This window comes from Oryza brachyantha, chromosome 2 (assembly GCF_000231095.2).
Source record: "Oryza brachyantha chromosome 2, ObraRS2, whole genome shotgun sequence".
In the NCBI taxonomy this organism is placed as follows: Eukaryota; Viridiplantae; Streptophyta; class Magnoliopsida; order Poales; family Poaceae; genus Oryza; species Oryza brachyantha.
The window spans coordinates 27,313,738-27,337,998 of record NC_023164.2 but is presented as its reverse complement, the minus strand read 5'-3'; the positions used below and the strand labels follow the sequence as shown (position 1 = coordinate 27,337,998).

The following is a 24,261-nucleotide window of genomic DNA, read 5'->3' as shown; positions in this document are numbered from 1 at the left end:
AATATGCGTGGTTGCTTGAGATTTTTGCTCTTTGGCCGAGAGCAAGAGAGGATCGATCTCCTTTTCCCAGCCACAGGGGAAAAACGTCCAAGGTAGAATTAAGAAAAGAAAAATCCAACCAAATTTTGCAATAGATAGAGAAATGACACAAGAAATTAGAGGAGTTGTTTGATATGGCATTGTATAATAGACGAAACCCATGTTCGAGAATGACAAAATAGCAAAATTTCCTAACTAAGATGAGGCAGGCATGCCGGATAAGCTATAGGAGACCCCGCGAGCGAAGAAGTGACCAAGGTCCCATAGGTAGGCGCTACGCTAGGCCGGAGTTGGCTAGAGTGATCTTTGTTAAATATCCAAGGTTATGCACACATAGAAAACCATCTTTATTTATGTTGAATCACACGAAAAAACAACAGATGTGTGTAACAATGTACGTACACGCTGACAGACTCAGGAATACCAAAGTTAAAATGAGAACAATGGCACCAAAGTGAATAGGCGAGCAAACAAAATCAGCAAATGACATTGACGGGCTATGGATCGGAGGCCCATGCAAGAAGGTGTGGCTACTATGCTTATAACAGAGCAGCGGGCTTCATCTCTTGCTTGATGGCGGCAACCAGGTGGTCGTATGCTTCGCCCCACGCATTCTTCATTGCCGGACTCCACATGCTAGCCGGAACCCCGTCCTTGATCGTCTCAAGCAACGCAAACTTCGCCACCTGTTACGTTCAAAAAGGACATGATCATCAACACACGAGAGCTAGGTAGTTATCTTTTAGATTTTTTGAGAAAAAAAGTGAAACTATATATTTACAAATAAGAAAAATAATGTATGAATAAAACTTTATATACGTGTTAAAAGGACAAAAAATAAACTATGATGAAGAAAATCTCGAAAACAACTTGTTAAAAACTCAGAGCTTATAAGTATGAATACGAGCAAAGATGAAAAGATGACACTGCTAGAGAGTTTTCACGTTGATCGAATGAATGAAACGGCCATTAGGTTAGAGAGGCACCTCGAAATGGCCGTCAGAGACACCCTTCTTGAAGTGCGTGGTGCCCAGCCTCCTGAGGGTGGTGTCCCTCACAGTGACCTTCCCGGTTTCCCGCAGTTGCGCAGCCGCCTCACACGTCTGTGACATGGGTTTTGGTCGTGACGAATATGCACGGACACACTCAGTTAGTGTCAGGTACAAAATATACTCATCGACATTATATAACGAACTCTCGTAGTGTGTGTATGTGTGTATGTATGTATGCATGCATGTATGTGTGTATTTTTATTACCATTACGAAGACGGACATGGCGTGGGCCCTGAGCTTGGGGTTATTCTCTAGCGACACGTCGGAGTTGCACAGGAACGAGAACAGTTGGCGCACCGATGGTGCGATCTCGAAGATCCTGGAGTTAACAGATTACAAGTCTAAACAAACCACACACGCACATCAACAACGGATGCATGCAGTAATGACTCCGATGGAAATTGGCACTAACTTACAGGGCTGACTCTATAATTTTCGAGTGCCATACGCGAACTCGGTGACATAAGTTATTTATGCTAAATTTTTTTAATCTATAATGTATAATTATTTACCTCTAAAGTGACAAAAATAAACATTATTAATGTGATAAACCAAATATTAACTCTTAAGAGTTAACTTGAATTTCAGTCTCATTTCTAAATTTTAATAAATAATCCTGACACTAAATTAAAAACTAAATAAAAAAATTGAATGCAAAAAATAAAGCGAATCAACAAAAATTTAATTTCTAATTAAAACCTTTTTATTTGCGATCTTAGAAATTTAGAAGACAACGGTGAAAAAAATAAACTACAATAAGAACACCTTAAAATCAACTCTACCTAATTTTAAGTTTCAAATTCAAATTTTAGCTACGACAAAAAGACCAACAGGTAAATGATAGGGCTACTAATCTTAACTAATAGATAATCATCATTTAAATAATTTTATAAGTTGATTAAACATCTTTTTAGAAAAAATAAATATAAAAATCAAACCACATGAGTATATAAATATCAAAATTTTTGGGCCTCCTTTGGCTGAGGCTCTAGACGGCCTCAGCCTAACTTGTACGTACTTCAAGAAGAAGCGATGGCCAATGTTGGCAGAATCATCTTTCATGATGTTCCACGACTTGATGACCAACGCCTCCTGCTCCTCGGTGAATCTGGCCGCTCCCCTGGACACAGCGTAGCTAGCCATGGATTCCTAACCAAAATTAACCGAGCACGGGACACTGCTAGATCAACTCAATGGTTGTTGGTTGCTACCTGAATCCAAAGTGAGGCCGATTTATAGGCCGATCCATCCATCCCAGGGCGGAGCGGTCGTGAGGAGAAGCACGCCTGGTGGTGGCACTCCACTCCAGGTTAGTTGAGGGAACAAAACCGTGTGCCGGGTGCAGCCTGAGATAGCAGGATTGGGAAGCTGCACGACGGCACTAATCTGCATGTCTCGCGGTCAGATTATAACGGGGGCGGTTTGGCGCGCCGCGCGCGGAAACCTGGGCGGGTTTCAGTTAACAATCCAATCCAAAGCGAATATTGCCACAAACCAATGGCAAATTGCTGGACATAACTAGGCAATCAAACTTGATCTATCAGATATACTTACAACTTACAAATCAACCACCTTCACCCTCTTCTTCACAGCCATTATAATGCTTGTGTATTGCCTAATCATTTTTTCACTGGGCTATGCATGAAGCCATGAAGCATATCCAATAGTGACAACATTACTGAAGAGATGAACCACTCCAGTTGTTTCTTTATTTCCCTTGTCATCTCTTTCTGAACCATTTTTTTTTTCATTTCATTCTCTTCTTGGTTGCAGGTCTGATGAGTGTGAAATGCCATGAGAAATTCAAAAACTGCATGAGGAAAGTGAAAAAGGCTGGCAAGGTTGGCTTCTCTAAGAAATGCCCGTACGAAATGGCTATGGCAACAATGACATCAGGGATGGACGTGGCCATCATGCTCAGTCAAGCCACGTTAGTAGCCACCCATAAGTTAACTTATGTCTCTCGTTTTTCACGCGCATGCTTCTCGAACTGCTAAATGATGTATTTTTCACGCGCATAGTAAAGTTGTTTTAAAAAATTATATTAATTTATTTTATATTTTTTAATAATTAACAATTAATTAATCACATACTAATCTATTACTACGTTTCCGTGTCAGGGATAAGTTAACTTATCCCCCTTAAACCGAATGCGGCCTCAGTTGGGCAGCCAGAAGTTGGAACTCTAGCTTTAATTTGGCCTCTCCTTTCAGAGGTACATTTCTTAGATCAAGGTTAACCTCATTTGATTGAATTCTTTAGATAAATGTATTGCTTTCGCCAGCCAAACACAAGTTTTTTCTTTAATTCTTGCTGCACAATTTGCAGCATATAGTATCACAGCATTTTTTTAGAACAGATTTTTTTAGATCGAAATCTCATCATGTTCCAATTATAGTCGGGTTGCTTGGTATGGGTAACTAAAAGGGTTTCCTTTGTGCTGTAAAATGTAATTTGCTTTGTGATGTTGGAGTTGTAAGCCAAGCCTCTGCACCTTTTAACATAGTATGAAATATAGCAAGTCTCTGCACCTTTTAACATGTTTTCTACAAACTCTGGTGCTTCTGTAAGCAGTTGTGTCAATTGATTGATTTGGTGGTGCTTCAGGATGAAGCAGTAGGCAGTGGGCTCACACGACTGGAAAGTTGGTTGGAAAACAAAAGATGGTACTAGTACATAACAAATTTTGAAGTAGCAGAAATATACAGTCAGGTTTGTATCCGAGAGTTATTGGACACCCTTCCTATATAGTACTGGTAAGGATGGAGCGTCACCTGTGTATTTTCTATAACTGGGGGCCAATGAACAATTAAACTGTAGGCGAAGTTTGGTACAGACCAGACCATTGAGCCATTCATCAGTAACCAGAGGATGGTGCCTTGTCTGAAAAATAGCTTCCAACCAACATGAGTGTTCGTAACTGGATGAATGGAGATGATACCCAGAAACAAAAAAGAAACGGTGGCCACAAACAAACAGCTGAAGCTATCCTGCTGGTTGGTTGCTGCTGCTGCTGTTGGTAGTGGGGGGCGCGGTGCCATCGAGGATGTAGTTGTAGTTGTAAAAAGAGAGAAAAACAGCAACATCAACATGTACCTGTGGGAAAGTGGCTGTGAGAAAGAAAGCAGGCAAGACCATCTCTTTCTTAATGCTAGGATGAAAAGTTGATGAAATTTGATGGCGAATTTTCAATACTACCAATCCTGAATAAGCACAGTAGATTACACGTGAAATGCATTATAGAGGAGAGGAGAGGAGAGCGAGCGAGGAAAGTGGATGATGAGAGTTAGAGTTGAGAGAGAGAGGGTGCGTCTGTTTGTGAATGACGTGGCATGTGGACGAGAGAGGTGGGGCCCGCTCGGTCGGTCAGCCTGTGACTCTCTCTCTCTCTCTCTCGCAGCGCAGGCAGGCGCATAGCATAGGGTGCTCTCGTCTGCTGCTCTGCCTGCCTGTGTTCTTCCACAGGGTTTGTACTACTCCACTCCCAGCTCCATCCACTTCTTCTTCTTCTTCAATTCCTCCTCCACCGTCAGGGTAAGGTATGCCAATCCCTCCACATCGATCTCCTCCTCCCCTCCCCTCCCCCTAACTAAGTAAAGCAGGTGGCGCGCTTACCATTTCTACGCCTCGTGCGTGCAGCCATCACTCCCTGCCATGGCCTCGCGGAGGCCAACGCACCACCAGCCTACCGATGATGCTCCAGATCCTCCTCATCCTGCCGCTGCTGCTGCTGGTGGTGGTGGAAGAGGGAGAGGCCGTGCCGGTGCCGGTCGATATGCTCAGCCTCACCAGCAGCAAGGGCGAGGCCGACAGCAGCAACCCCCAAGGGCTACCCCGACGACTGCCCGTGCGGCCTCCTCATCCGCCACCGCATCATCAGGCCCTCTAGCTCCCGAGCTGCGCCAAGCAATGGAAGCTCCCCGTGAGCTCGCTCAACCCTCATCCACGCACACGCAGGCAGGCCCTTCTCAGCCACCGCCTCCTGCGGATACCACGCCGCACCATATTCCATCCTCAAGCAAGTCAATTAGGTTCCCTTTGCGCCCCGGGAAGGGCAGCATTGGCACCAGGTGTATGGTCAAGGCCAATCATTTCTTCGCTGAGCTACCCAACAAGGATCTTCATCAATACGATGTGTGTTCTCTTCTCTTCTTATTTCCCCCACCTCTATATATTGCCCCCCCATAATTTCTTCTTCGTCTTCTTTTTTTTATCGGGTGTCCTAACTAATCTGTCTGCTTTTGGACAGGTCTCCATCACTCCAGAAGTTACATCACGCTTTGTTAACCGAGCGGTCATCAAGGAGCTGGTAAATCTGTATAAGGCATCTTATCTGGGCGGGAGGCTGCCCGCGTATGATGGTAGGAAGAGCTTATACACGGCTGGTCCATTGCCGTTTACTTCGCAAGAATTTCAGATCACTTTAGTTGATGACGACGATGGTTCTGGTTCTGAGAGGTCGGTTGCTCCGTTTTCCTCGCCGAGGATCGATATCTCCCGCAGTTGTACAAAACCATCGATATTATGTTTTCAGCTTTGCTGAGTCAGTTCTTTTCTATTGATTTAGGCGTCAGAGGACTTTCCGGGTAGTAATCAAGTTTGCTGCACGGGCCGACCTTCACCGTCTTGAGTTGTTTTTAGCTGGGAGACACGCAGAAGCTCCTCAGGAGGCACTGCAAGTTCTTGATATCGTGCTGCGAGAGCTACCATCAGCAAGGTATCTATGAGGTTCTCATGCCATATATAACTGAAGCGGGCATTTAAGAAATGGAGCTGATATTTTTTCATATTGGTGGTTCACAGATATGCGCCATTTGGACGTTCCTTCTTTTCACCTGACTTGGGCAGGAGGCAACCCCTCGGTGAGGGATTAGAAAGCTGGCGTGGGTTTTACCAGAGCATTCGGCCTACTCAGATGGGCTTATCACTGAATATCGGTAAATCTCTCTCTCTCTCTCTCTCTCACACACACACACACACATACACACACAGAGGGGTGTGCATGCATTGCTAGTTAGGCACCTTGCTGAAATGTAAGTCATATTCTTCTGTTCTACTGCATGAGCAGGAAGAAAGAGAGTACATAGGTCTCAATACTTTTACATTTGAGTGCGATTTTTGTTCCATGAGTGCAGTGCAATTTCATTAATATTTTCAAATGGAATTGTTATGTGATTCACTTATATCAAAATCTATATGTTTCATTTGGGATAAATGCATTCAATGCCCGTGATGATTCACATGCATATTTGGCACCTCATGAATTTTATTTCTCTTTGTGCTTTTCCAGATATGTCAGCTACAGCTTTCATTGAGCCTTTACCTGTTATTGATTTTGTTGCACAACTATTGAATTCTGACATCCAATCAAGGCCACTTTCTGATGCTGAGCGTGTTAAGGTGCTCTTACTAAACTTAGTTTTCATGTGATTGTCTCATCTGTTGGCAAGAGCCTATTCTCAAATAAACTCTGCACATTCTCTCATTCTTTTTTAAGGACATGTAGATTTCTGGAAACTGAATATGTTCTATCTTTTTCCCCAAAACTAGTATGTCCTGTCCCATTTTCCTAGTTTATCTTAGCGAGAGGATTGTTTCTCATACATGCAACTGACTTATCTTTATGCTATTTTGTGAACTGCTAATTTGCGCACGCATTTGAGAGATTTTATAAAAAGAATGGGTATATATATTCGTAAAAAGATATTGGTAGCTTGGGGTTTTGGTTTTATTTTCGCTCTCATGTCATCTGTACTTAAATTGTCTAATACTCCCCCGTTTCACAATTCAAGACATTTTTAATCTTGCCTAGATTCATATGGATGTTAATTAATCTAGACATATATACAAATTATATACATCGATTAGTAGATGAATCTAGGCAAGGCTAGAAAGTCTTACATGTGAAATGGAGGGAGTAATATACATGAGGATCATAAGCATAACATCGCCTTGCCTTGCAAAAGGAAAGATAGATAAGAAAGTTGCACAGTATTTGTGATACCACATAGTAACAGTATGATTCTACTATCGTTAATCGGTTAGCAGTATAAGAGTGTTAGTGTTATGTCTAGTGCTACATTATCTTGGGCTTAGACTTGTCTGTCTAGTACCACATTATCGGTTAGCAATATATTAAGTCCCTGTTTTTCCTGGTAGAACTATTGGACAATCATTTAAACCATTGAATGCACTCATTATTAAAGGAATTTTCAAGTTCTTTTAAAATAAAATATGCAGTCTGAATTCTCATACCAGGTTACAAGAACTTCTATTTTGGAATTTATACATTTGACATCGACTTCTCAAAAGATATCCTTTCAGAGATTATGTATGTTCCAACAATTTAATCTCTATGCTCCCAATGTATTGCCACCCTAGATCAAGAAAGCCTTGAGAGGAGTGAAGGTGGAAGTTACCCACCGTGGCAACATGAGACGAAAGTACCGGATATCTGGTGTGACAATTCAGGCAACTCGTGAGCTAACGTATGATTTCTAATTTTCTTTTCAAGTGTGTTTTACTAAATAATCTCTAAGGTACTCATAGAAAAGTCCCTTTGATGCTACTTCCATATGATCTAAAAAAAAATTTTTGTTATCCATGCAACAGTTTTCCTGTTGACGAAGGAGGCACAGTGAAGTCAGTTGTACAATACTTTCAAGAGACATACGGCTTTGCCATCCAACACACCTACCTTCCATGCCTTACAGTTGGCAACCAGCAGCGGTTAAATTACCTTCCTATGGAGGTAATGTAGCAGTGAACCTTGTTGCCTTTTGTTAGAAGTTTCTACAACACTGGCCCAACTTTCAATTTTCCATGTTCATTTGAAAAAATGACACCAAACACTGTTGTTGTTTTCATTTTGGATACATGCTGACTACAACTGAATTTAACCAGGTGTGCAAAATAGTGGAAGGACAGAGATACTCCAAGAGATTAAATCAGAATCAGATAAGAGCTCTTTTGGAGGAGACTTGCCAACACCCACGTGATCGGGAGCGTGATATTATTAAGGCACGAAATTTGTTATCATGTCTTATTTGTGCAATATCCTGTGCACGATTAAACATTTAACACAACTCTCAATTTCTTTGGTTTGAGGGGTACACAGATGGTTAAACATAATGCTTATCAGGATGATCCTTACGCAAAAGAGTTTGGCATTAAGATAAGCGATCGTCTGGCATCAGTAGAGGCACGGATTTTACCGGCTCCACGGGTAGGTTGACCATGGCTTTGTACTTTCTTGTTATACTCTTCCTGCCCTTTCTAACTGTACTGCAGGTACAGCGAAAAAAGGATGCAGAACATTTTCTCCTGTATATGTATAGCTTTGCAAACATGTTCTGTCATATTTTTCTGTAATGCAGCTTAAGTACAATGAGACTGGTAGAGAGAAGGATTGCTTACCAAGAGTTGGTCAATGGAATATGATGAACAAGGTATCCACATAAACATTCTATTTCCTAGCAACCATTCACTTATTGGCATGAAGGCTAGACTAAAACAATGGGAAAGTAGAAAAGGAGCTAATATTAGATTTTTATAGTTTATTTGCTTAGTTGTAACCATTACATGCATGGCAGCTGTGACGTGCCAATTAATGTGGCTGCAAATACTGAGCAATATAACTTCTTGGGGTTGGGGCGTTGGGGTTTTACCTAACTCCCACTTCCTTTCTTTCCCCTTCTTAATAATGGAATAATACACAGACCTCCTCCTCAAATAAATATCTAGAAAATACACTAAAGGGGTGATTGTTTGGCTTTTTTATGGAAAAAGCCAAATGACATATTTGCAAACGAAAAATAATTTGTGAATAAATTTTATATACATATTCTTAGCGATCTAAAACCAAGGTTGAAAAATAAACTTCGGTGGAAAAATCTCAAAGTCAACTCCAAATTTAAGGTTGAAAATTTAAATTTTGCATATAAGCATAAGCAGAAGCGAAAAGATAGGTGTGTAAGCAATTTCATGTCCTAGTAACAGATAATTACACTGCAGCAAAATGGTAGGAATAAAGTCTTGGACAGCATGCACCACACATTCATGCAAATAACTCCCATGCAGCATTCATGTTCTGTATTCATGTAACCGGATAGCATTACAAACTGACTTCAAGTAATCTCTTTAGATTCATTAATCAAAGAAATGCATATATTTGCTTATTCCGCCTAAATATTTAATGTCCCTTTTCTCTTTTTCTTTTAATCCAGAAAATGGTAAATGGTGGTAAAGTCAGAAGCTGGATGTGTGTCAATTTTGCCCGTAATGTGCAGGAAAGTGTTGTTCGTGGGTTCTGCCATGAACTTGCTCTGATGTGTCAAGCCTCAGGAATGGCAAGTATTCTTGAAATGCTTCCTGCAAAACTCGCATATGAGAATGATAAAAGCAAACTGAGACCATCTATAAATTTCCAGAATGAAGTCTAAGCTTTGTACTTCATAGTTCATACTAGCCATTTACAAAACTAACAGGGTTATACATCACTGTAATAGGATTTTGCTCTGGAACCTATTCTTCCACCTTTAAATGCACGTCCAGATCAAGTGGAGCGTGCTCTGAAAGCTAGATATCATGATGCAATGAATGTTCTTGGACCCCAGCGCAGGGAACTTGATTTGCTTATTGGAATACTACCCGACAACAATGGCTCACTTTATGGTATCTGATAATCAGAATACTTTTAATTTTTCCTTTCTATTCGCCAAGAATTGTTGGGTTCTCACCGTTATTGTGCATGTGAGGTTATTTATCAAAATTATTTTTCTCCCTGTAAGGTGATTTGAAGCGCGTGTGTGAAATAGATCTTGGAATAGTTTCACAATGCTGTTGTACAAAGCAGGTGTTCAAAATGAACAAACAAATTCTTGCAAATCTTGCTCTGAAGATAAATGTCAAGGTTAAAGCAATCCAGTTTTGCTTTTTCACTGCAATTTGCATTTATTCCATGTTATTTAATTTGTCATCATTTAATTTTTCAAGGTTGGGGGCAGGAACACTGTGCTGGTGGATGCCGTGTCAAGGCGTATTCCTCTAGTAACGGACAGACCTACGATTATATTTGGTGCTGACGTTACCCATCCTCATCCTGGAGAGGACAGCAGTCCCTCAATTGCTGCTGTAAGTGGAATATTAGTGCCTGACACCTGTTCCGAATCCTTTTTTCATTCCTGTAGGGTTATTATTTACTCTGCTAACAGTAACTATATATATGTCGTCTTGCAGGTTGTGGCTTCCCAAGATTGGCCTGAGGTGACAAAGTATGCTGGGTTGGTTTCTGCGCAAGCACACCGACAAGAGTTGATAGAAGATTTGTATAAACTCTGGCAGGATCCACAGAGAGGGACAGTTAGTGGTGGCATGATCCGGTATGCTTCTCTGTATTTTCTAGTGGTTCTTTACTTAAGAACTTCACAGGTAGTTATTCATTTTAAAAACAACATGCTTGAAAAGCTCATTTTATATTTATATTGCCAAACAGTGAGCTGCTTATATCCTTCAAAAGATCAACTGGTGAGAAGCCCCAGCGAATCATATTTTACAGGTATCTACCCTTTAGGAGAGGCATTAAGCGTTTGGACTTGTTATACCTGCTCTCACTAAGAGCTTTCTACTCCCTCCAGTAAAATTTATTTGACATTGGGAGAACTGAGAACTGAGTTTAGTTCTCCCATCACCAAATATTTTATACTAGAGGGAGAATGATTTATAGATTTGGAAACATTTTGTGTTATATATGCTATTTAGTTGAATCTTTTTTTTGATGAGATTTAGTTGAATCTTTTGAAATATAGCAACATGTTAAATTCATTAGAGGGGACATATGTAACGCTGGACACAAAACAATTATAATTTCACTAAAGCCTGATGGCCCTGATCTTGTTTTCCTTTGTTAGGGATGGGGTTAGTGAAGGCCAATTTTACCAAGTTCTGCTGTATGAGTTGAATGCAATCCGAAAAGTAAATACTTGCCATATCCTTTATCTTTTTTTTTTTCATATTCCATGTAAGTTGTAACCATTAAATTCTGATGCCCTTGTATTACTCAGGCATGTGCCTCGCTGGAGGCAAATTACCAACCAAAGGTGACTTTCATCGTGGTTCAGAAACGTCACCACACAAGATTATTTGCACATAATCACAATGATCAGAGTTCAGTTGACAGGAGTGGGAACATACTCCCTGGTATATATTATGGATGATTCCCAACAGCATATTACTTTATATTTCACCAACGGTCTTTTCTTCTGTCGGTTAATTACAAATGGCACTTTTCTCCATGCTCTATACTTGAAGGTACGGTTGTAGATTCAAAGATCTGTCATCCAACTGAGTTTGACTTCTACCTGTGCAGCCATGCTGGTATTAAGGTAAACCCCAGGAATTGCTTAGATTTTGATTTTGTTTTCTATGAATCTTAAATAACAAGGTACAACATCCTGCTCTCTAGGGTACTAGTCGTCCTGCTCATTATCATGTGTTGTGGGATGAAAACAACTTCACAGCTGATGCATTACAGACTCTTACCAACAACCTTTGCTACACGTAAGCATGCCCTTTTTCTGATAACCTGGTGAATTTTATATAGAAACTTAATTTCTAACTACATCATTTCTGCAGCTATGCAAGGTGCACTCGCTCTGTATCAATTGGTTAGTTATCTTCTTCTGGGGACAGTTTTTCGAGACTCCTGTGACTTGTCGCCTGGCTAATATCATTCTAATTATTCTGTTGCAGTTCCACCTGCATATTATGCTCATTTGGCCGCCTTTCGCGCTCGTTTCTATATGGAGCCAGATACATCTGACAGCGGTTCTGCCGTAAGTGGGGCAGGTGGACGTGGGCCACTTTCTGGCTCATCAACGTCTCGCAGTACTCGCCCCCCTGGTGGTGCAGCTGTTAAGCCACTTCCTGCTCTGAAGGATAATGTGAAGAGAGTCATGTTCTACTGCTGAAGCTAGGGCCAATACAGCTAAATCTCTGAATTTCTTGGCGACATGCCTTCATGGTTGTAATTATGTGTGAAAAAAAATCCCATAATAATCTGCCTGCTGCTATCTTCTCCATTGTACTATGCTGGTCATATTTTCCTAAGAACCATATATGTATGTATATTATACTGTTGTTGTTGTTGTCGTCATGTATTATGTTTTAATATCATGTCTGTAATTATAATTTGAGGACCTTGCGACTTGGCTTGAACATTTGAGGTTTTTCTTCCTATAAATTAGTAATGTGCCACCCGTACATCGGTACAAGTAGGATTTAGAGTGTTGTTTATATATCAAGCATGTTGATCTTTTACATGTAAGAGTGTGAGCGTATCAGTTTTATTACATGAGCAAAGTTTTAATGAAATAATTTTCAATCTTTTTATCACTCCCACATTAATCGTTTATTTAATATCTTCCCAATCAATGTTGTACAATAAATCTCTCGCTCCAACAACTTCAGAAGATTCTGATGATTGGTCTCAACTTCAAGCTCCATGTGTTGAGAAATTGGAAGCCGGGAGCAGTGGTCCAAGTAAGTTGGTTGCAATCCTGTACAACACACATAGTATATTTATGGATTAATATATCACTCTGATTTCATGCTTTCTGTTTGCTGTCTTTGCAGTTTCATCGGTGCTGAGAATTCTTACCTCTGGATCCTTATCTGCGTCCTTCTGCAGCGCTCAAATGACAAATGTTTCAGTCAGTTGTTCCCTTGCTCTTTCTTCAGTAAATTTCGTAAGAATGGGCACACTTGCCTTTCTTTGGGTTTTGGTATGATCCTATTAGGCTCTGTGCTCTCTGTAGGTTGTGCGGGTTGGTTGCCCAGTGTTGGCACATTATTTGCCTGAAAAAAAAAAGAATATGAACGAATATGTTCATAGATTCTCAGCATATTGTTTGTCTTACACTGGTCCTAAACTCACCAACTTCCTGAACTGAAGATTATAGAACATGTGTAGGTAGCGCTGTTTAGCTTGTCTTTCTTCCTTGTCCAGGGTCCTCCAGAAGCCATATATTGATGACATATTCAGAACTTTCGTCGCATAGATTTGCCACGTGTAACTACAACCATATGCAATGCAGGCTTATTGAGAAAAGAAAAACATAGTGTGGATCTAAAGTGTTCAAGACGTAGACGTGCACAGCAAATTTTACTGTTTAGAAGAGAGAGAGAAATGTGGCATGGCTATTGGTACCACTCATAGATGCGTTGGAGTCCTGCAGTGGACATCTTGCTCCAGTAGATGAAATCCTCGTTGCATTTCTGAAAGAAGTCAGCAATTTTGTCGCTTGCCTCCTTGCCATTGAGCGGGTTGATATGGAAACCCGAAACCTCATCAACAATGATCTCTGCAGGTCCTCCTTGATTTGTTGCAAAGGTGGGCAACCCGCAGTTCATTGCCTCAATGACTGTTAGTCCGAATGCTTCATAGAGTGCAGGCTGACAGACGCAGCGCTCAGACAATAAGGTTAGTGTTCGGTTTTATGTTTTAAGACAGAGAAAATAGTAGTATCATTTTAAGTTGGCAGTGTACCTGAACGAAGGCTCCCTTGGTGTCTGCTATGCAACGGTAAAGCTCCCCATTGCGTACCCGATCAGTTTGTGCTTTTATCCAACGGATCTGTCCCACGAGCTGGTACTTGTTTATCAGGCTGTGCATCTTGTTTATCTCCTCTATCTCTTCACGGTCCTTTGATTGTGAAGGGTCCAGGAGGCCCCCAACAATGACAAGGTTGACAAGGTCCCTGAGCCTCTTGTTCTGACCATACCATTCAACCAGCCCTGTGATGTTCTTTACCTTGTCAAGTCTTGCCATTGAAAAGATGATTGGCTTGCTCCTGTCTGCTAGGTGCCCTCTAATTTAATCATACAACATGTGGGTTAATATTGCAATGTTGTAAAAATAAGATCTGCATGCTTGATACTCTTCACGAAGGATGTACTTACATGTGCTCATCATTGTCCTCTTTGCTGTAGAGTAACTCCTCAATTTGGGGATGTAAGTCTGTCAGGCGCTTCTGCTTTTGTGTAAATGGGAAGTAAACAGATTGATCTGCACCTGGTGCAGCAATGTTGAACTTGGGATCAAATACGTTGATGCCTGTGGCATAGCGGCAGAGCCCTGGCATGGTGAATGCATAGTGACTCTCATACTGGCCAGGCTTCTCTTTGCTGCATTTTATATTTTTGTTGTTGCCTTATCAGCCTATCATCTGCAGAGCGATAGATCTAAGGCACAGGGTAAAAGGATTTTGGTTTGTGGAGTAACTGACCTTCCAGCTATTTCTTGGTAGGTGCTAGCGATGATGAAGTCACTAGTGTTCATGGCAATCATGTCAGCAGTAAACTGGCATGAGAAATGGTACTTGTGGTCCATTTCTCTCCACTTGATGTCTGAATCCTCGTACTTCGTCTTCTCTAGAGCATGCGCAATTGTTCCCTGTTGGTTGGTAATGGTAAGGTTTTTTTATTGATGTGTTGTCATATTTAGTCATTATTTATTTCGTGAATATGCAAAAAGTTGGCCATTATTTTAAAAGCAGCATGATTTTATTGCTGTAGTGGTTCATTTTCACCTGAGTGACTCCTAGTTTGCTTGACAGGAGGGATGCTACTAGATTGCCGTCGGTGTAATTGCCAATGACCAAGTCTGGTTTTCCCTCCAATATTTCGAGAATCTTGACAGAAGAATCCTGATTATGACACGTACAATAATTGAAGTAAGTTTATTATCGGTAGATGCTGTGCAGTGGGAAATGAAATCCACATGTAACTGGCTGGCAAACCTGGGCATATCTCTCCAGGTAAGGATAGATGTCAAACCGGGAGACCCACTGTTGAAGAACTTTGCCATCCTCGGTCTTGAATGGCACCCGGAGGATGCTGGAGTGCTTTGTGTTCTCGATCGGTTCCAACTCTACATTGCATTTGGTGCCCTTTGCTTCTGGTATGAGCCTTGTTAGCTGCAACATGTACATGCATTCATGTGGGTATATGGAGCATGATATGTGGAAGGCCTAAGCCTGCATGCAATTATTAGTTGAGAGCTTAACTTACCACGAGAATCTTAGGTGTGGCATCCAGGCCCTGCTGCTTGATTCTTTCCAGCAGTTCGTTTTCGAGAGCTCTAACTTGGTCCAGAATGTACACGACCTGACCACCGGTGTCTGGCATGCCAAGGACCTTCTCCTGGCCGAAGTAACCATGGATGGAGAAGATGACAACGGTGAACACACAGGGCACCCTGCTGAAGAACTTGTCCATGTTGATGGGATCCGGTGCTTGGAGCACCTCAGACAGGCTGCTCAGTGTTTCTCTGCATGTTTCAGCAGTGTCACCCCAGCCTTTCTCCAGCCCCCACTCCTGAAACCTGCATGATGCATCATTAGATTGCATATATTCGATCATGTATTCAAGTTGCATGCTCTAGGTAGTCGACAAGGTAAGGCAACACGGTGTGTACTTTTGCTCGAATTCAGAGTAGTGTGTGTTGGGTTGCAGGCCAGCGACGGAGACCTCGGCGAGAAGCAATGCTGTCTGAAGCTTCTCGACGGTGTCGAGTGTGTCGTTGATCATGAGGTTGTCGCCGCGGTGGCTGAGCGCCAGCAGGTAGTCCAGCAATGGCTTCTTCTTGTCACTCAGCTTGGAAGACAGGAATCTGGAGACCAATTGCGCGCCATTGCCGATGGAGGAAGGAAGTGTCAGGTGAGGCGTGGACAGGTCCAGGGCGCCGAAGTCGACTTCCAGCTGGGATTCCTCATCGTAAGCCCCCCTGTCCCAGCCAATTAATTCTCTGTATTACTAACCAGATTACGAGATTATGCAAAGCACGCTAAGTAATCCAAACAAAATAAGTTAATTGATTAACCATTTGTCATCGACCAGGGCCTCCTTGTTCTTGAGGTAATCCGATGGCGTGATCTGCTCGACGGACAGATCTACGGAATGGACCTTGACGAACTCCCAGATGCCAGGGTTCATCCTGACAGCGAATGCCACGAACGGGGGGAGCACCGCAGCCTCCTGCATGCATGGCCCATGGACAGGACAGATTGAGAGGCATGATGCAGTAAGAGCAGCCTAGAAAAAAAGAAAGCAAAAAAAGCAATGCCTAGCTACCTGTGTGGAGGAGATGACATAGCCAAGGAAGCCCTGGAGGAGCTGGTCCTTGTCGACCTTGTCATCGATGGACTTGTCGAACTCCTCCATGAGCTGGTGCTTCTTCATGAGCCTCCTGCCCTGGGACACGTACCTCTGGAAGCACCTCTTCATCTGGTACCGGCTCTGCCGCAGGGCCTCGGGCATCATGTCCGCAATGCTGTCCGATCTCCCGAAGCCGACGGCCATTATGCCCTGCGACCTCAAACTCAAATTGAAGGAAGTATTTGCTTGCTTGCTTGCTGGATGAATGGATTCAGCAAGCCTCTTGTCAATTTATACTAGAGTAGATGATCGAGGAAGGAAGGAAGGGAGATGACTTCCAAGAAGCATGCAGGCATCATGTAAGTACAGCTCCTGCAGCAGCAGTCTGGATTGCTTGATGGACACCGACTGAGAACAAATTAAAGTGAACAAGGCCGGGACTCCAGGCAAGCAAGGCATTTTCTTTCCATCATCATCGTATTGCTTCTTCAATATTGTAAGATTCTTCATTACAGGAGTATTCCTTCGCTGCACTTCATTTCATCCCAGGAAAGAAAATGCTTTAGTTTTGCTTCATTGCCCAAATATTCTACTTATTCTTTGGGGCCTCCACACCAAGACATGTACATAGAAAGCTTCACATCTAAGCTGATGCATGCTATTGAGAACCGACCAGTACTATATATTTCAGTAATTCTGGACTATAGATTTTTCTTCTTTGGTAACGTTGTACTAAATGGGCTTATCAGCCAGGCCACACATGTCAGAACGAAGCACAAAATATCGATATCTTAAACAGCTAGATTTTTTATCAAATAAAAAAACTGCCTGCTTGCTGGTAATGAGACCAGCCTCTGGGATTGTGTGTAATTTTGTTGCCGACAAAATAAAAGAAGAGGTAGAAGGTTACACATGTCAGTTGGTCATGCGTCTGTTTGGAAAGTAATGGTCGGTTCATGTCTCTAACTAAAAAAAGTCATAAATATCTACTTTTGAACAATATTGGATCCACATTTCAAAATTCTAACAGTGGATAATTTCTTAAATGATTACTTTATAAACTAAAGAAACTGTACATACAAATTTGCCTTGAAAAATACTACTACCGTTGTGACTTAACAAATTTAACAATCTTTTCAACAAGAGGGAGTACAGTAGTATGCAGTTGAAAAGAAAACACAATGTGCATGTCCACTCCTTTTATTATTCCCCTTCCATTCGTTTGTTACTCACTCCATCTTATTTAAAAAATTATATAATTATTGATTGTTTTGTTATGATTTGATTTACTACTAAAGTAACTTTAACTATGATCTATAATTTTGTATATTTAGCAAAAGAATTAAATAAGACGAGGGATCAAACATTAATCTAAAAATCAATGACCTCACTTAAAAAAGACAGAGGGAGTACTATGGTCGCGTTCGTTTGAGAGCTAGTAAGTTAACTTACCTCGGTGCGAAAAGCGTAGTAATAGATTAGTACATGATTAATTAATTAGTAATTATTAAAAAATATAAAATAGATTAATATGATTTTTTAAAACAATTTTTCTATAAAATATTTTTATAAAAAATACACCGTTTAATAGTTCAGAAAACGTGCGCGCGAAAAACGCGGCTATAGAGTGTTTGTCTTCAAGAGATGCATCAGCAGGCTCAGGCGTGTTGCCTATGACGAGCAACTAAACTGTAGAATTGAAATGACCCCATGAAATGGTTTGGGCCGAAAACCAGTGGTGAGAGAAGGCCCGGCCCAAAAAATAACACCAACGGTCACCCCGTCTTTATCCACCGGGTTGGGTTCAAAATTCACCATTTCCAAAAGAGGAAATCAGATCGATCGATCGATCAACCAACCCTCCTCCTCTCCGCGTCTCCTCGTCAGCCGCCGCCGGAGCGGAAGAGGAGAAGACAAAGAGAGAAGGGATCCATGGAGCCCGCTGCTGCCCCGCTTCCCGGCGGCGTCGACGACTACATCCGCGACTCCATCCACGACTCGCTCGGCCTCCCCGTCCCCGACCGCTCCCTCCGCCTCAAGCTGCTCGCCTCCGAGGACCACCGCCGCCGACTCCAGGACCACGTCTTCTCCCTCGAAGAGGACCTCCGCGCGGCCGCCCGCCGCATCGAACTCCTCAAGGTACCTTATCTCCTCTAATCTACCCCCTTTCCCTTTCCCTTCCCCCTTTGCAACTGCTCTGCTGGATCTGATGATATTCTGATGCCTGCCCCCCGCCCAGTCGGAGTCCGCCATGAACGCCACGGGCCTCCGGCGCTGCATCGAGGAGAAGGAGGCCATGGTCACCGCCTACAACGACCTCGCCTCCCACTCCGCCAAGCTCGAGCGGGAGTGCGCCCTCTACGAGCGCGACCTCGAGCGCGCCATGGAGTCCTGCGACGACCTTGCCAAGGAGAACGACGAAATACGCGCACGCCTCAACGACGACACCACAGTCAGCACCCTTCCTTCCTTCATTCATTCTGTTTTTCTTTTCCATTTTTCCTTTTCTGGGCGCCAAGGCGGAAATCATCAAATCCCTCATCATGTACAAAGATAAAACAGTATTCCCTCTCTATTAGTTGTTGTTAACCTGTCACCAACACCAACCAATACTTGTTACTTGATCGTGCATCTCTGCAAGGGCGGAACCAGGGATTTCTCAAGCCTAGGGCTCGATGATAGAGTATAAATATTTTAGATATTTTTTAACTAAAAGACAGTACTTTCCTAATGCAAATTTATAAGCCAGGCACGGGGCTAAGCCCAAGCTGCCCCATGCAAGGTTCCACCCCTGCATCTCTGTCACATACTCACACACATCACAGATTCTGGTGGGTTGGGTTACTACATGATTCTTTGGGTTTGAGTTTCACCGTAGTTCTGTATTGTTGATAAATGGCACTGCCATATACTGCTCAGGTTCTCAGGCTTGCAATTGTATAAAGCGTGTGTTAGATGCAGTCCTTAGCGTCAGCAATTTCTATGCTCTATTACCACAATTTGTTGAATGCAAGTAAACCATGATTAGTGATTTACAAATCTTCATATGTTTTCCTTTCCCGTTATATCCCAAGTCGAAGTTACTTATTCATGGCCATTTATGGACTCCTCCCTTTGCATCCCAAGGGCATATATATGCAGGAAAATTTGATCAACTGTTGCTGAATATTCTGCTTAACCTGTTGATGAGTCTAAGCTCATGTGCGAAATGTTAGTAACAAATGCAGCTTGATCTGATTCTCCATCATTTATCCATATGCAGCTTACTGCATTGACCAATGAAGTGCAAGCTCTGCAGAAGGACAAAGAGAACCTAAGGATCAATCTTAATAAAGCAGAGGAGGAGGTAAGATAGTGAAACGCTCTTGTACTTGCATTTATTTTTGCACCCTTAGTGAGCATCAACCAGTGTAGCGTGACTGATTGCTAGAAAAATTTTTTGTGTTGAATTTAAAGGTCAAGCTGTTATTCGAGGAAAACAAGATTCTTGACGAAGAGAACAAACGACTGTTGTCTCTGTTGGAGAAAGAACGACAGCACCGGTCTGAAAGAAAGCATTCCTCCAGTGCGTCTGCGTCCACCAAGGTAAAATGGCAAGCTAGAAGCTATGATCATTGTCTCTTGTTGAAAATGTTTATTACTACCAGATAGAAGGGTGATGCCACCATGTGTGTGTGTGTGTGTTGCAGCATAAGCGCAAATCATCAAGTTTGAAGGAGACGAGCCCAGTGGGTCGAGCTATCGATTTCAAAGGCGCAGATTCATCCAGGCACCCTCTTTCACCGTTGCCGCCAAACTCCCCAGACTACAGGGCGCACAAGAAATGAAAGCGAGCATCATCTGCTGCTTATTGATCTGATCCTGCTGCTAATGTAAAAAACTTGTTGCTGGGTTCTTGATGCTAGAACCCCTACCTTCTTCCTGTAGTCATCCTTCCTGAATGGCAACCCTAACTGAATGCAACTCATTCTTCTTGTAGTCATCCTTCGAGCAGAAAACAACTTTTTTTTTTTAACTTACTGTCCTTCCGAATGCAGTAGCTTTTTCTTGGTCTAGCTGTTGCTGGTCTCTTTCTTCATCTTCATGGATGTAACGGGTCCTCTTCTTGTTATTATGGAGCTATGTGATGCTTGTCATGTGTGAATGCCTCGTCATCTGATTGTCAATGCCTCATCTCTTTGTAAATCGCATTTGTAATTGTGTTGCAGTCTAACATGTTGATGATGATAATCCAGCCCAGAAAAAGGCCGGTCTTTTTTTTTTTTTGGCACATAGAAACAGCGGACAGGAGCTGATCTAGTACAGTCATCTGGCACGGCACGAATCCTAGAGCACCTCCTCATCTTCTTCAGCAGCACTAGCACTAGCAGAGCCTCCGACCCGCCTCGCTCTGGCTGGCTAGGGTTAGGGTTTTAGCCGCCTCCTACACCTCCGCCGCGGCGAGGAAGGGCCATCGATTCGGTTCCTTTCGATGGATGCGGCGCACAAGCGCAAGCGGCCGGAGGCCGAGGAGGACGGGACGGAGCCGGGGGCGGGGGCGGTGGCGGTGGACCTCTCCTCCCTGGAGGCCGCCGACGCCGTGGAGGTGCTCGACCTCCGCGCCGCCAAGCGTCTCCTGCTCGCCTTCGAGCGCCGCCTGCGCGACAACCTCGAGGCCCGCATGAAGCACCCTGACGACCCCGCCCGCTTCGCCGACTCCGAGATCGCCCTCCACGCCGAGACCGACCGCCTTCGCCTCCTCGCCGGCGCTCCCGACCTCTTCCCCGACCTCGTCCCCCTCGGCCTTGCCTCCTCCCTCTCCTCCCTCCTCACCCACGACAACACCGACCTCGCCGCCGCCGCTGCCTCCCTCCTCGCCGACCTCACCGATTCCGACGACCCCGACGACCTCGCCGGCCTCCACTCGCTCGCCGATGCCCTCGTCGAAGCCAACGCCCTCGACCTCCTCGTCCATAATCTCTCCCGCTTCTCCGAGGCTGACCCTGACGAAGCCGAGGCTGTCCATCACACCCTCGCAGTCGTTGAAAACCTCCTCGAGCTCCGCCCCCACCTCGCCGACATTGTCTGCGACCGCACCAAGCTTCTCCGCTGGCTCCTCGCCCGCCTCAAGGCACGCGAGTTCGATGCCAACAAGCAGTACGCCTCAGAGATCCTCGCCATCCTCCTACAGGACAGCCCCGCCAACCAGAAGCGCCTGGGCCAGATCAACGGAGTCGATGGCCTGCTGCAGGCTGTTGCCATGTACAAGTCCAGGGACCCAAAAACCTCTGACGAAGAGGAGATGCTCGAAAACCTCTTTGACTGCCTTTGCTGTGTGCTCATGCCAATGGAGAACAAGGAGAGATTTGTCAAGGCGGAGGGGGTCGAGCTCATGATCATCATCATGAAGCAGAAAAAGCTGGCTTACAGCTCTGCCATCCGGACCCTCGATTTTGCCATGACTAGGTTCCCACCTGCTTGTGAGCGCTTTGTTGATGTACTCGGACTGAAGACTGCTTTTGCGGCATTCATGGGTAAGGCAAGTGACTGCTACTCCTTTTCTCTTCTCATTTATAAGATTCCAGATGCTGAGTATCAATCAATGCTGTGATGCAGTGATATGCAGGAGAACTAAATTTATCACAATTTCCTACAAACTCATATTCTCATGGTCTTCGGTTACAGTTTGAATTGTTAAGTAAATCTGAAAATGGATGAAAGTGGTTGCATAGTCCTATTTGATCAATTTCTTCAGAATTTTCAACCAAGGTTACATGGAAAGAAACACATATATTGTTGATTTAGGTAACTTGAAAAATAGTTTTTTTTTCCAAATTATAACAGAGCAACCTGCTCGCCTTTCAGTTTCAGTCAACTTGATCGAACTTATGTGAGGTGCTTTTTTTCTATTGCGCAATTATTTAGTGCTAGTAGCATACAGTGAGTTTATTGTTTCAACTGAAAAAGCTTGTAGTAGACCTTTGCTACAAATATCTTTATCTGCTCCCATTTGTAACTTTCTTAGTTATTTTGGGATATGTTTTTTTTCAGATTCCTGTTAACAAGAAAAACAAAAAGGAGAGTTATCAAGAAGCACTAGAAGAACGGGTCATTTCACTAATTGCATCATTGTTTGGTAAGCAGGCATGTCTTTTCCAATATAACTTTGCATTTTTTATATGATTTTCTTAGTATTCTAATGCTTCATCCATATTGTTTCTGTATATGAACCTACAACGCGAATCAACAATAGTATTCTTATACATGTAAATCAGCTTAACAGACGTTAGTAGTCCACACAATTGACTGTTGAAACTAACTTTTTAGGGGGAAGTGAGTATGCAACCTTTGATTTGCGGCTACTCTTTTCTAGGTAGTTCATTCGCCGATCATCTCAATCATACTGCTCTTTTTGAAGTTTTAACCCAAGGGTAGCTTGCAAGAATTTGAAACCTGACTGCCTATTTGGACAGCTGTGGTTATGTTATTTCAATAATCTACCAGTACTGAGGAGATCACCATTGGAGCAACAATCACGTTTGCATATATATTGAACTAGACCAACACAACATCTCTTTTGACTATGCTGTAACCCAATCGCACGCTGCCCATAGTCACACGTTTTCTTTCCGTAGTCAATTATCCAATTCAGTGGGGAGTTATTTCTGAATATGATAATGCTGTTGCCTTTTGCATTTAAGGACTATTTTCCTGTCTGCGGTACATACATGTAGGTTTGTTGATGCTGCGGACACACCTGTGAGAAAATTGTTGAACTCAAAGTGATGGCATCACCCTAATACTCAAGTTATTTCCTCAAGTTTGGTGTTTTGCATTTTTTTTTCTTAGGTGGTATTACAAAAGGTTCACGAAAAATCAGGTTACTAGGAAAATTTGTTGAGAATGAATGTGAAAAGATAGACCGATTGATGGAATTTTACACAAGGTATATCTGCTTTCAAGAAAACTAAGAAAAAATTCTTGTGTTTTTCTGCTATTGGCTTCATCTTGCATGCTTTGCTTACAATTTGCAGGTATTCAGAAAGAGTGAAAGCTGAAACTGAAAGATTTGACGGTCTCGATTTAGATGATCTAGAGGTGCTTTTGTCTACTTTGTTGCCATCATCTCAGATTTGAACAGGCACTGAATTCTTTTAACTTCATTCTTGTTATCTCAGATGGATGAAGATGAGCGCTACAATCGCAAACTTGAAGCTGGGCTTTACACACTCCAGGTACCATAGTAATAACTTGACAGTGTTGTTTTCCAACTTGTCTGGCTTTCTTGGTTGATCATAAGTTTGCCAAGTGTCTATAATAGTTATGTCTATGTTTCAGTTAATTGCACTTATTCTGGGGCATATATGGCACTCTGGGTAAGTAAAATTTCAGCATTTCTTGTTATATTTAGTTAGGAAGGGTTGTGGTGCAGTGCAATGCTCATAATTTTTACCCTGCTATGTTTTTTCAGCAATTCACAGATGAGAACAAGAATAGAATTGCTTCTAAGACAAAACAAGCTGACTAAGGATGACGTTAAGGGTATACTTCAGGTATGTCACTCATTTTGAAGCATTTGCAGCTTTTGATTGGAGTTTGGCCCAAAGTTGCTAGCTGTCGTTCGTAAACCTGAATACATCATACTACATGTATTGGTTGTCCAACTCAGGAGTACCATGACAACATTGGAGATCTGGATGGGCCTGAAGAAAAGGAAAGAGCGCAAGGGCGGACAACGGAAATCATAGCATCGTTGTGATGTGTACTGTAATTTGCATCATCATCGTCACCTTTGTGCAACCATTGGTGTAGCGCCCATCTTTAGAAGAATATGATGATATGATTAGAAGAAGAGTGTACCATTGGTTGCGTTGCAGTAAGAAGAGCGTACCTGATTAGCAGGGTATTCTATTCTTTTGTAAACTAACTGCATTGTACTAGTACATGTACATGTATGTTGTTCTTTTGCCTCTCTCTCTCTCTCTCTCTCTCTCTCTCTCCTCTCTCTATCTCTGAGAAGGCATAACGTCTCTTTTT

The 24,261-nt window shown here is 42.8% G+C and overlaps 5 protein-coding genes across 6 annotated transcripts; 3 read left to right on the top strand and 2 right to left on the bottom strand.

Annotated features, from left to right (window-relative positions):
• Positions 1-400: 400 nt before the first annotated feature.
• Positions 401-2,235, bottom strand: LOC102713242 (non-symbiotic hemoglobin 3-like). The gene is made up of 4 exons (XM_040521418.1): positions 2,111-2,235; positions 1,297-1,411; positions 1,026-1,142; positions 401-725 (listed from the first exon to the last, which is right to left on the bottom strand). The coding sequence occupies exons 1-4, from the start codon at positions 2,233-2,235 to the stop codon at positions 579-581; spliced, it is 504 nt and encodes a 167-aa protein (XP_040377352.1). The 3' UTR covers positions 401-578.
• A 2,296-nt stretch (positions 2,236-4,531) lies between these two features.
• Positions 4,532-12,320, top strand: LOC102707470 (protein argonaute 1C). 2 transcript variants are annotated; one of them, XM_006649143.3, is made up of 23 exons: positions 4,532-4,631; positions 4,732-5,226; positions 5,342-5,550; positions 5,660-5,809; positions 5,896-6,029; positions 6,383-6,492; positions 7,474-7,580; positions 7,705-7,843; positions 7,996-8,112; positions 8,210-8,317; positions 8,469-8,540; positions 9,318-9,440; positions 9,600-9,765; positions 9,882-10,003; positions 10,087-10,224; positions 10,330-10,472; positions 10,586-10,648; positions 11,001-11,064; positions 11,154-11,289; positions 11,401-11,474; positions 11,555-11,649; positions 11,725-11,756; positions 11,842-12,320. In XM_006649143.3, exons 2-23 carry the CDS (start codon positions 4,747-4,749, stop codon positions 12,057-12,059), a joined length of 3,000 nt encoding a protein of 999 aa, XP_006649206.1. In that variant the 5' UTR covers positions 4,532-4,631; positions 4,732-4,746; the 3' UTR covers positions 12,060-12,320. The 2 variants fall into 2 exon arrangements, with proteins under 2 accessions (XP_006649206.1, XP_015689290.1); XM_015833804.2 differs by having other exon boundaries at positions 4,548-4,626.
• A 163-nt stretch (positions 12,321-12,483) lies between these two features.
• On the bottom strand, positions 12,484-16,491 carry LOC102712964 (sucrose synthase 6). Its single transcript, XM_006648113.3, has 14 exons — positions 16,222-16,491; positions 15,971-16,125; positions 15,566-15,874; positions 15,160-15,472; positions 14,889-15,065; positions 14,679-14,795; positions 14,376-14,542; positions 14,050-14,274; positions 13,637-13,958; positions 13,298-13,542; positions 13,025-13,163; positions 12,857-12,945; positions 12,749-12,772; positions 12,484-12,647 (listed from the first exon to the last, which is right to left on the bottom strand). Exons 1-14 carry the CDS (start codon positions 16,447-16,449, stop codon positions 12,584-12,586), a joined length of 2,574 nt encoding a protein of 857 aa, XP_006648176.2. The 5' UTR covers positions 16,450-16,491; the 3' UTR covers positions 12,484-12,583.
• Positions 16,492-18,083: 1,592 nt separating this feature from the next.
• LOC102712696 lies at positions 18,084-20,474 on the top strand. The gene is made up of 5 exons (XM_006648112.3): positions 18,084-18,384; positions 18,485-18,697; positions 19,508-19,591; positions 19,702-19,830; positions 19,935-20,474. The coding sequence occupies exons 1-5, from the start codon at positions 18,178-18,180 to the stop codon at positions 20,070-20,072; spliced, it is 771 nt and encodes a 256-aa protein (XP_006648175.1). The 5' UTR covers positions 18,084-18,177; the 3' UTR covers positions 20,073-20,474.
• Positions 20,475-20,632: 158 nt separating this feature from the next.
• Positions 20,633-24,190, top strand: LOC102712421 (beta-catenin-like protein 1). Its single transcript, XM_006648111.3, has 8 exons — positions 20,633-21,763; positions 22,276-22,360; positions 23,074-23,170; positions 23,259-23,322; positions 23,403-23,459; positions 23,563-23,600; positions 23,696-23,777; positions 23,894-24,190. Exons 1-8 carry the CDS (start codon positions 20,717-20,719, stop codon positions 23,981-23,983), a joined length of 1,560 nt encoding a protein of 519 aa, XP_006648174.1. The 5' UTR covers positions 20,633-20,716; the 3' UTR covers positions 23,984-24,190.
• Positions 24,191-24,261: the final 71 nt, after the last annotated feature.

Coding starts and splice junctions, on each gene's coding strand:
- LOC102707470 (XM_006649143.3), top strand. CDS start 4,747: ATGGCCTCGCGGAGGCCAACGCACCACCAGCCTACCGATGATGCTCCA. Junction 6,030..6,382: donor GGGCTTATCACTGAATATCG/GTAAATCTCTCT, acceptor GTGCTTTTCCAG/ATATGTCAGCTACAGCTTTC. Junction 9,766..9,881: donor CAACAATGGCTCACTTTATG/GTATCTGATAAT, acceptor TCTCCCTGTAAG/GTGATTTGAAGCGCGTGTGT.
- LOC102712421 (XM_006648111.3), top strand. CDS start 20,717: ATGGATGCGGCGCACAAGCGCAAGCGGCCGGAGGCCGAGGAGGACGGG. Junction 23,171..23,258: donor TTGATGGAATTTTACACAAG/GTATATCTGCTT, acceptor TACAATTTGCAG/GTATTCAGAAAGAGTGAAAG. Junction 23,460..23,562: donor CTGGGCTTTACACACTCCAG/GTACCATAGTAA, acceptor TCTATGTTTCAG/TTAATTGCACTTATTCTGGG.
- LOC102713242 (XM_040521418.1), bottom strand. CDS start 2,235: ATGGCTAGCTACGCTGTGTCCAGGGGAGCGGCCAGATTCACCGAGGAG. Junction 1,412..2,110: donor GGCCATCGCTTCTTCTTGAA/GTACGTACAAGT, acceptor TGTTAACTCCAG/GATCTTCGAGATCGCACCAT. Junction 1,143..1,296: donor CCATGTCCGTCTTCGTAATG/GTAATAAAAATA, acceptor CCCATGTCACAG/ACGTGTGAGGCGGCTGCGCA.
- LOC102712964 (XM_006648113.3), bottom strand. CDS start 16,449: ATGGCCGTCGGCTTCGGGAGATCGGACAGCATTGCGGACATGATGCCC. Junction 16,126..16,221: donor ATGTCATCTCCTCCACACAG/GTAGCTAGGCAT, acceptor CCATGCATGCAG/GAGGCTGCGGTGCTCCCCCC. Junction 13,959..14,049: donor GAGGACAATGATGAGCACAT/GTAAGTACATCC, acceptor TGATTAAATTAG/AGGGCACCTAGCAGACAGGA.
- LOC102712696 (XM_006648112.3), top strand. CDS start 18,178: ATGGAGCCCGCTGCTGCCCCGCTTCCCGGCGGCGTCGACGACTACATC. Junction 18,385..18,484: donor GCCGCATCGAACTCCTCAAG/GTACCTTATCTC, acceptor CCCCCCGCCCAG/TCGGAGTCCGCCATGAACGC. Junction 19,592..19,701: donor TTAATAAAGCAGAGGAGGAG/GTAAGATAGTGA, acceptor TTGAATTTAAAG/GTCAAGCTGTTATTCGAGGA.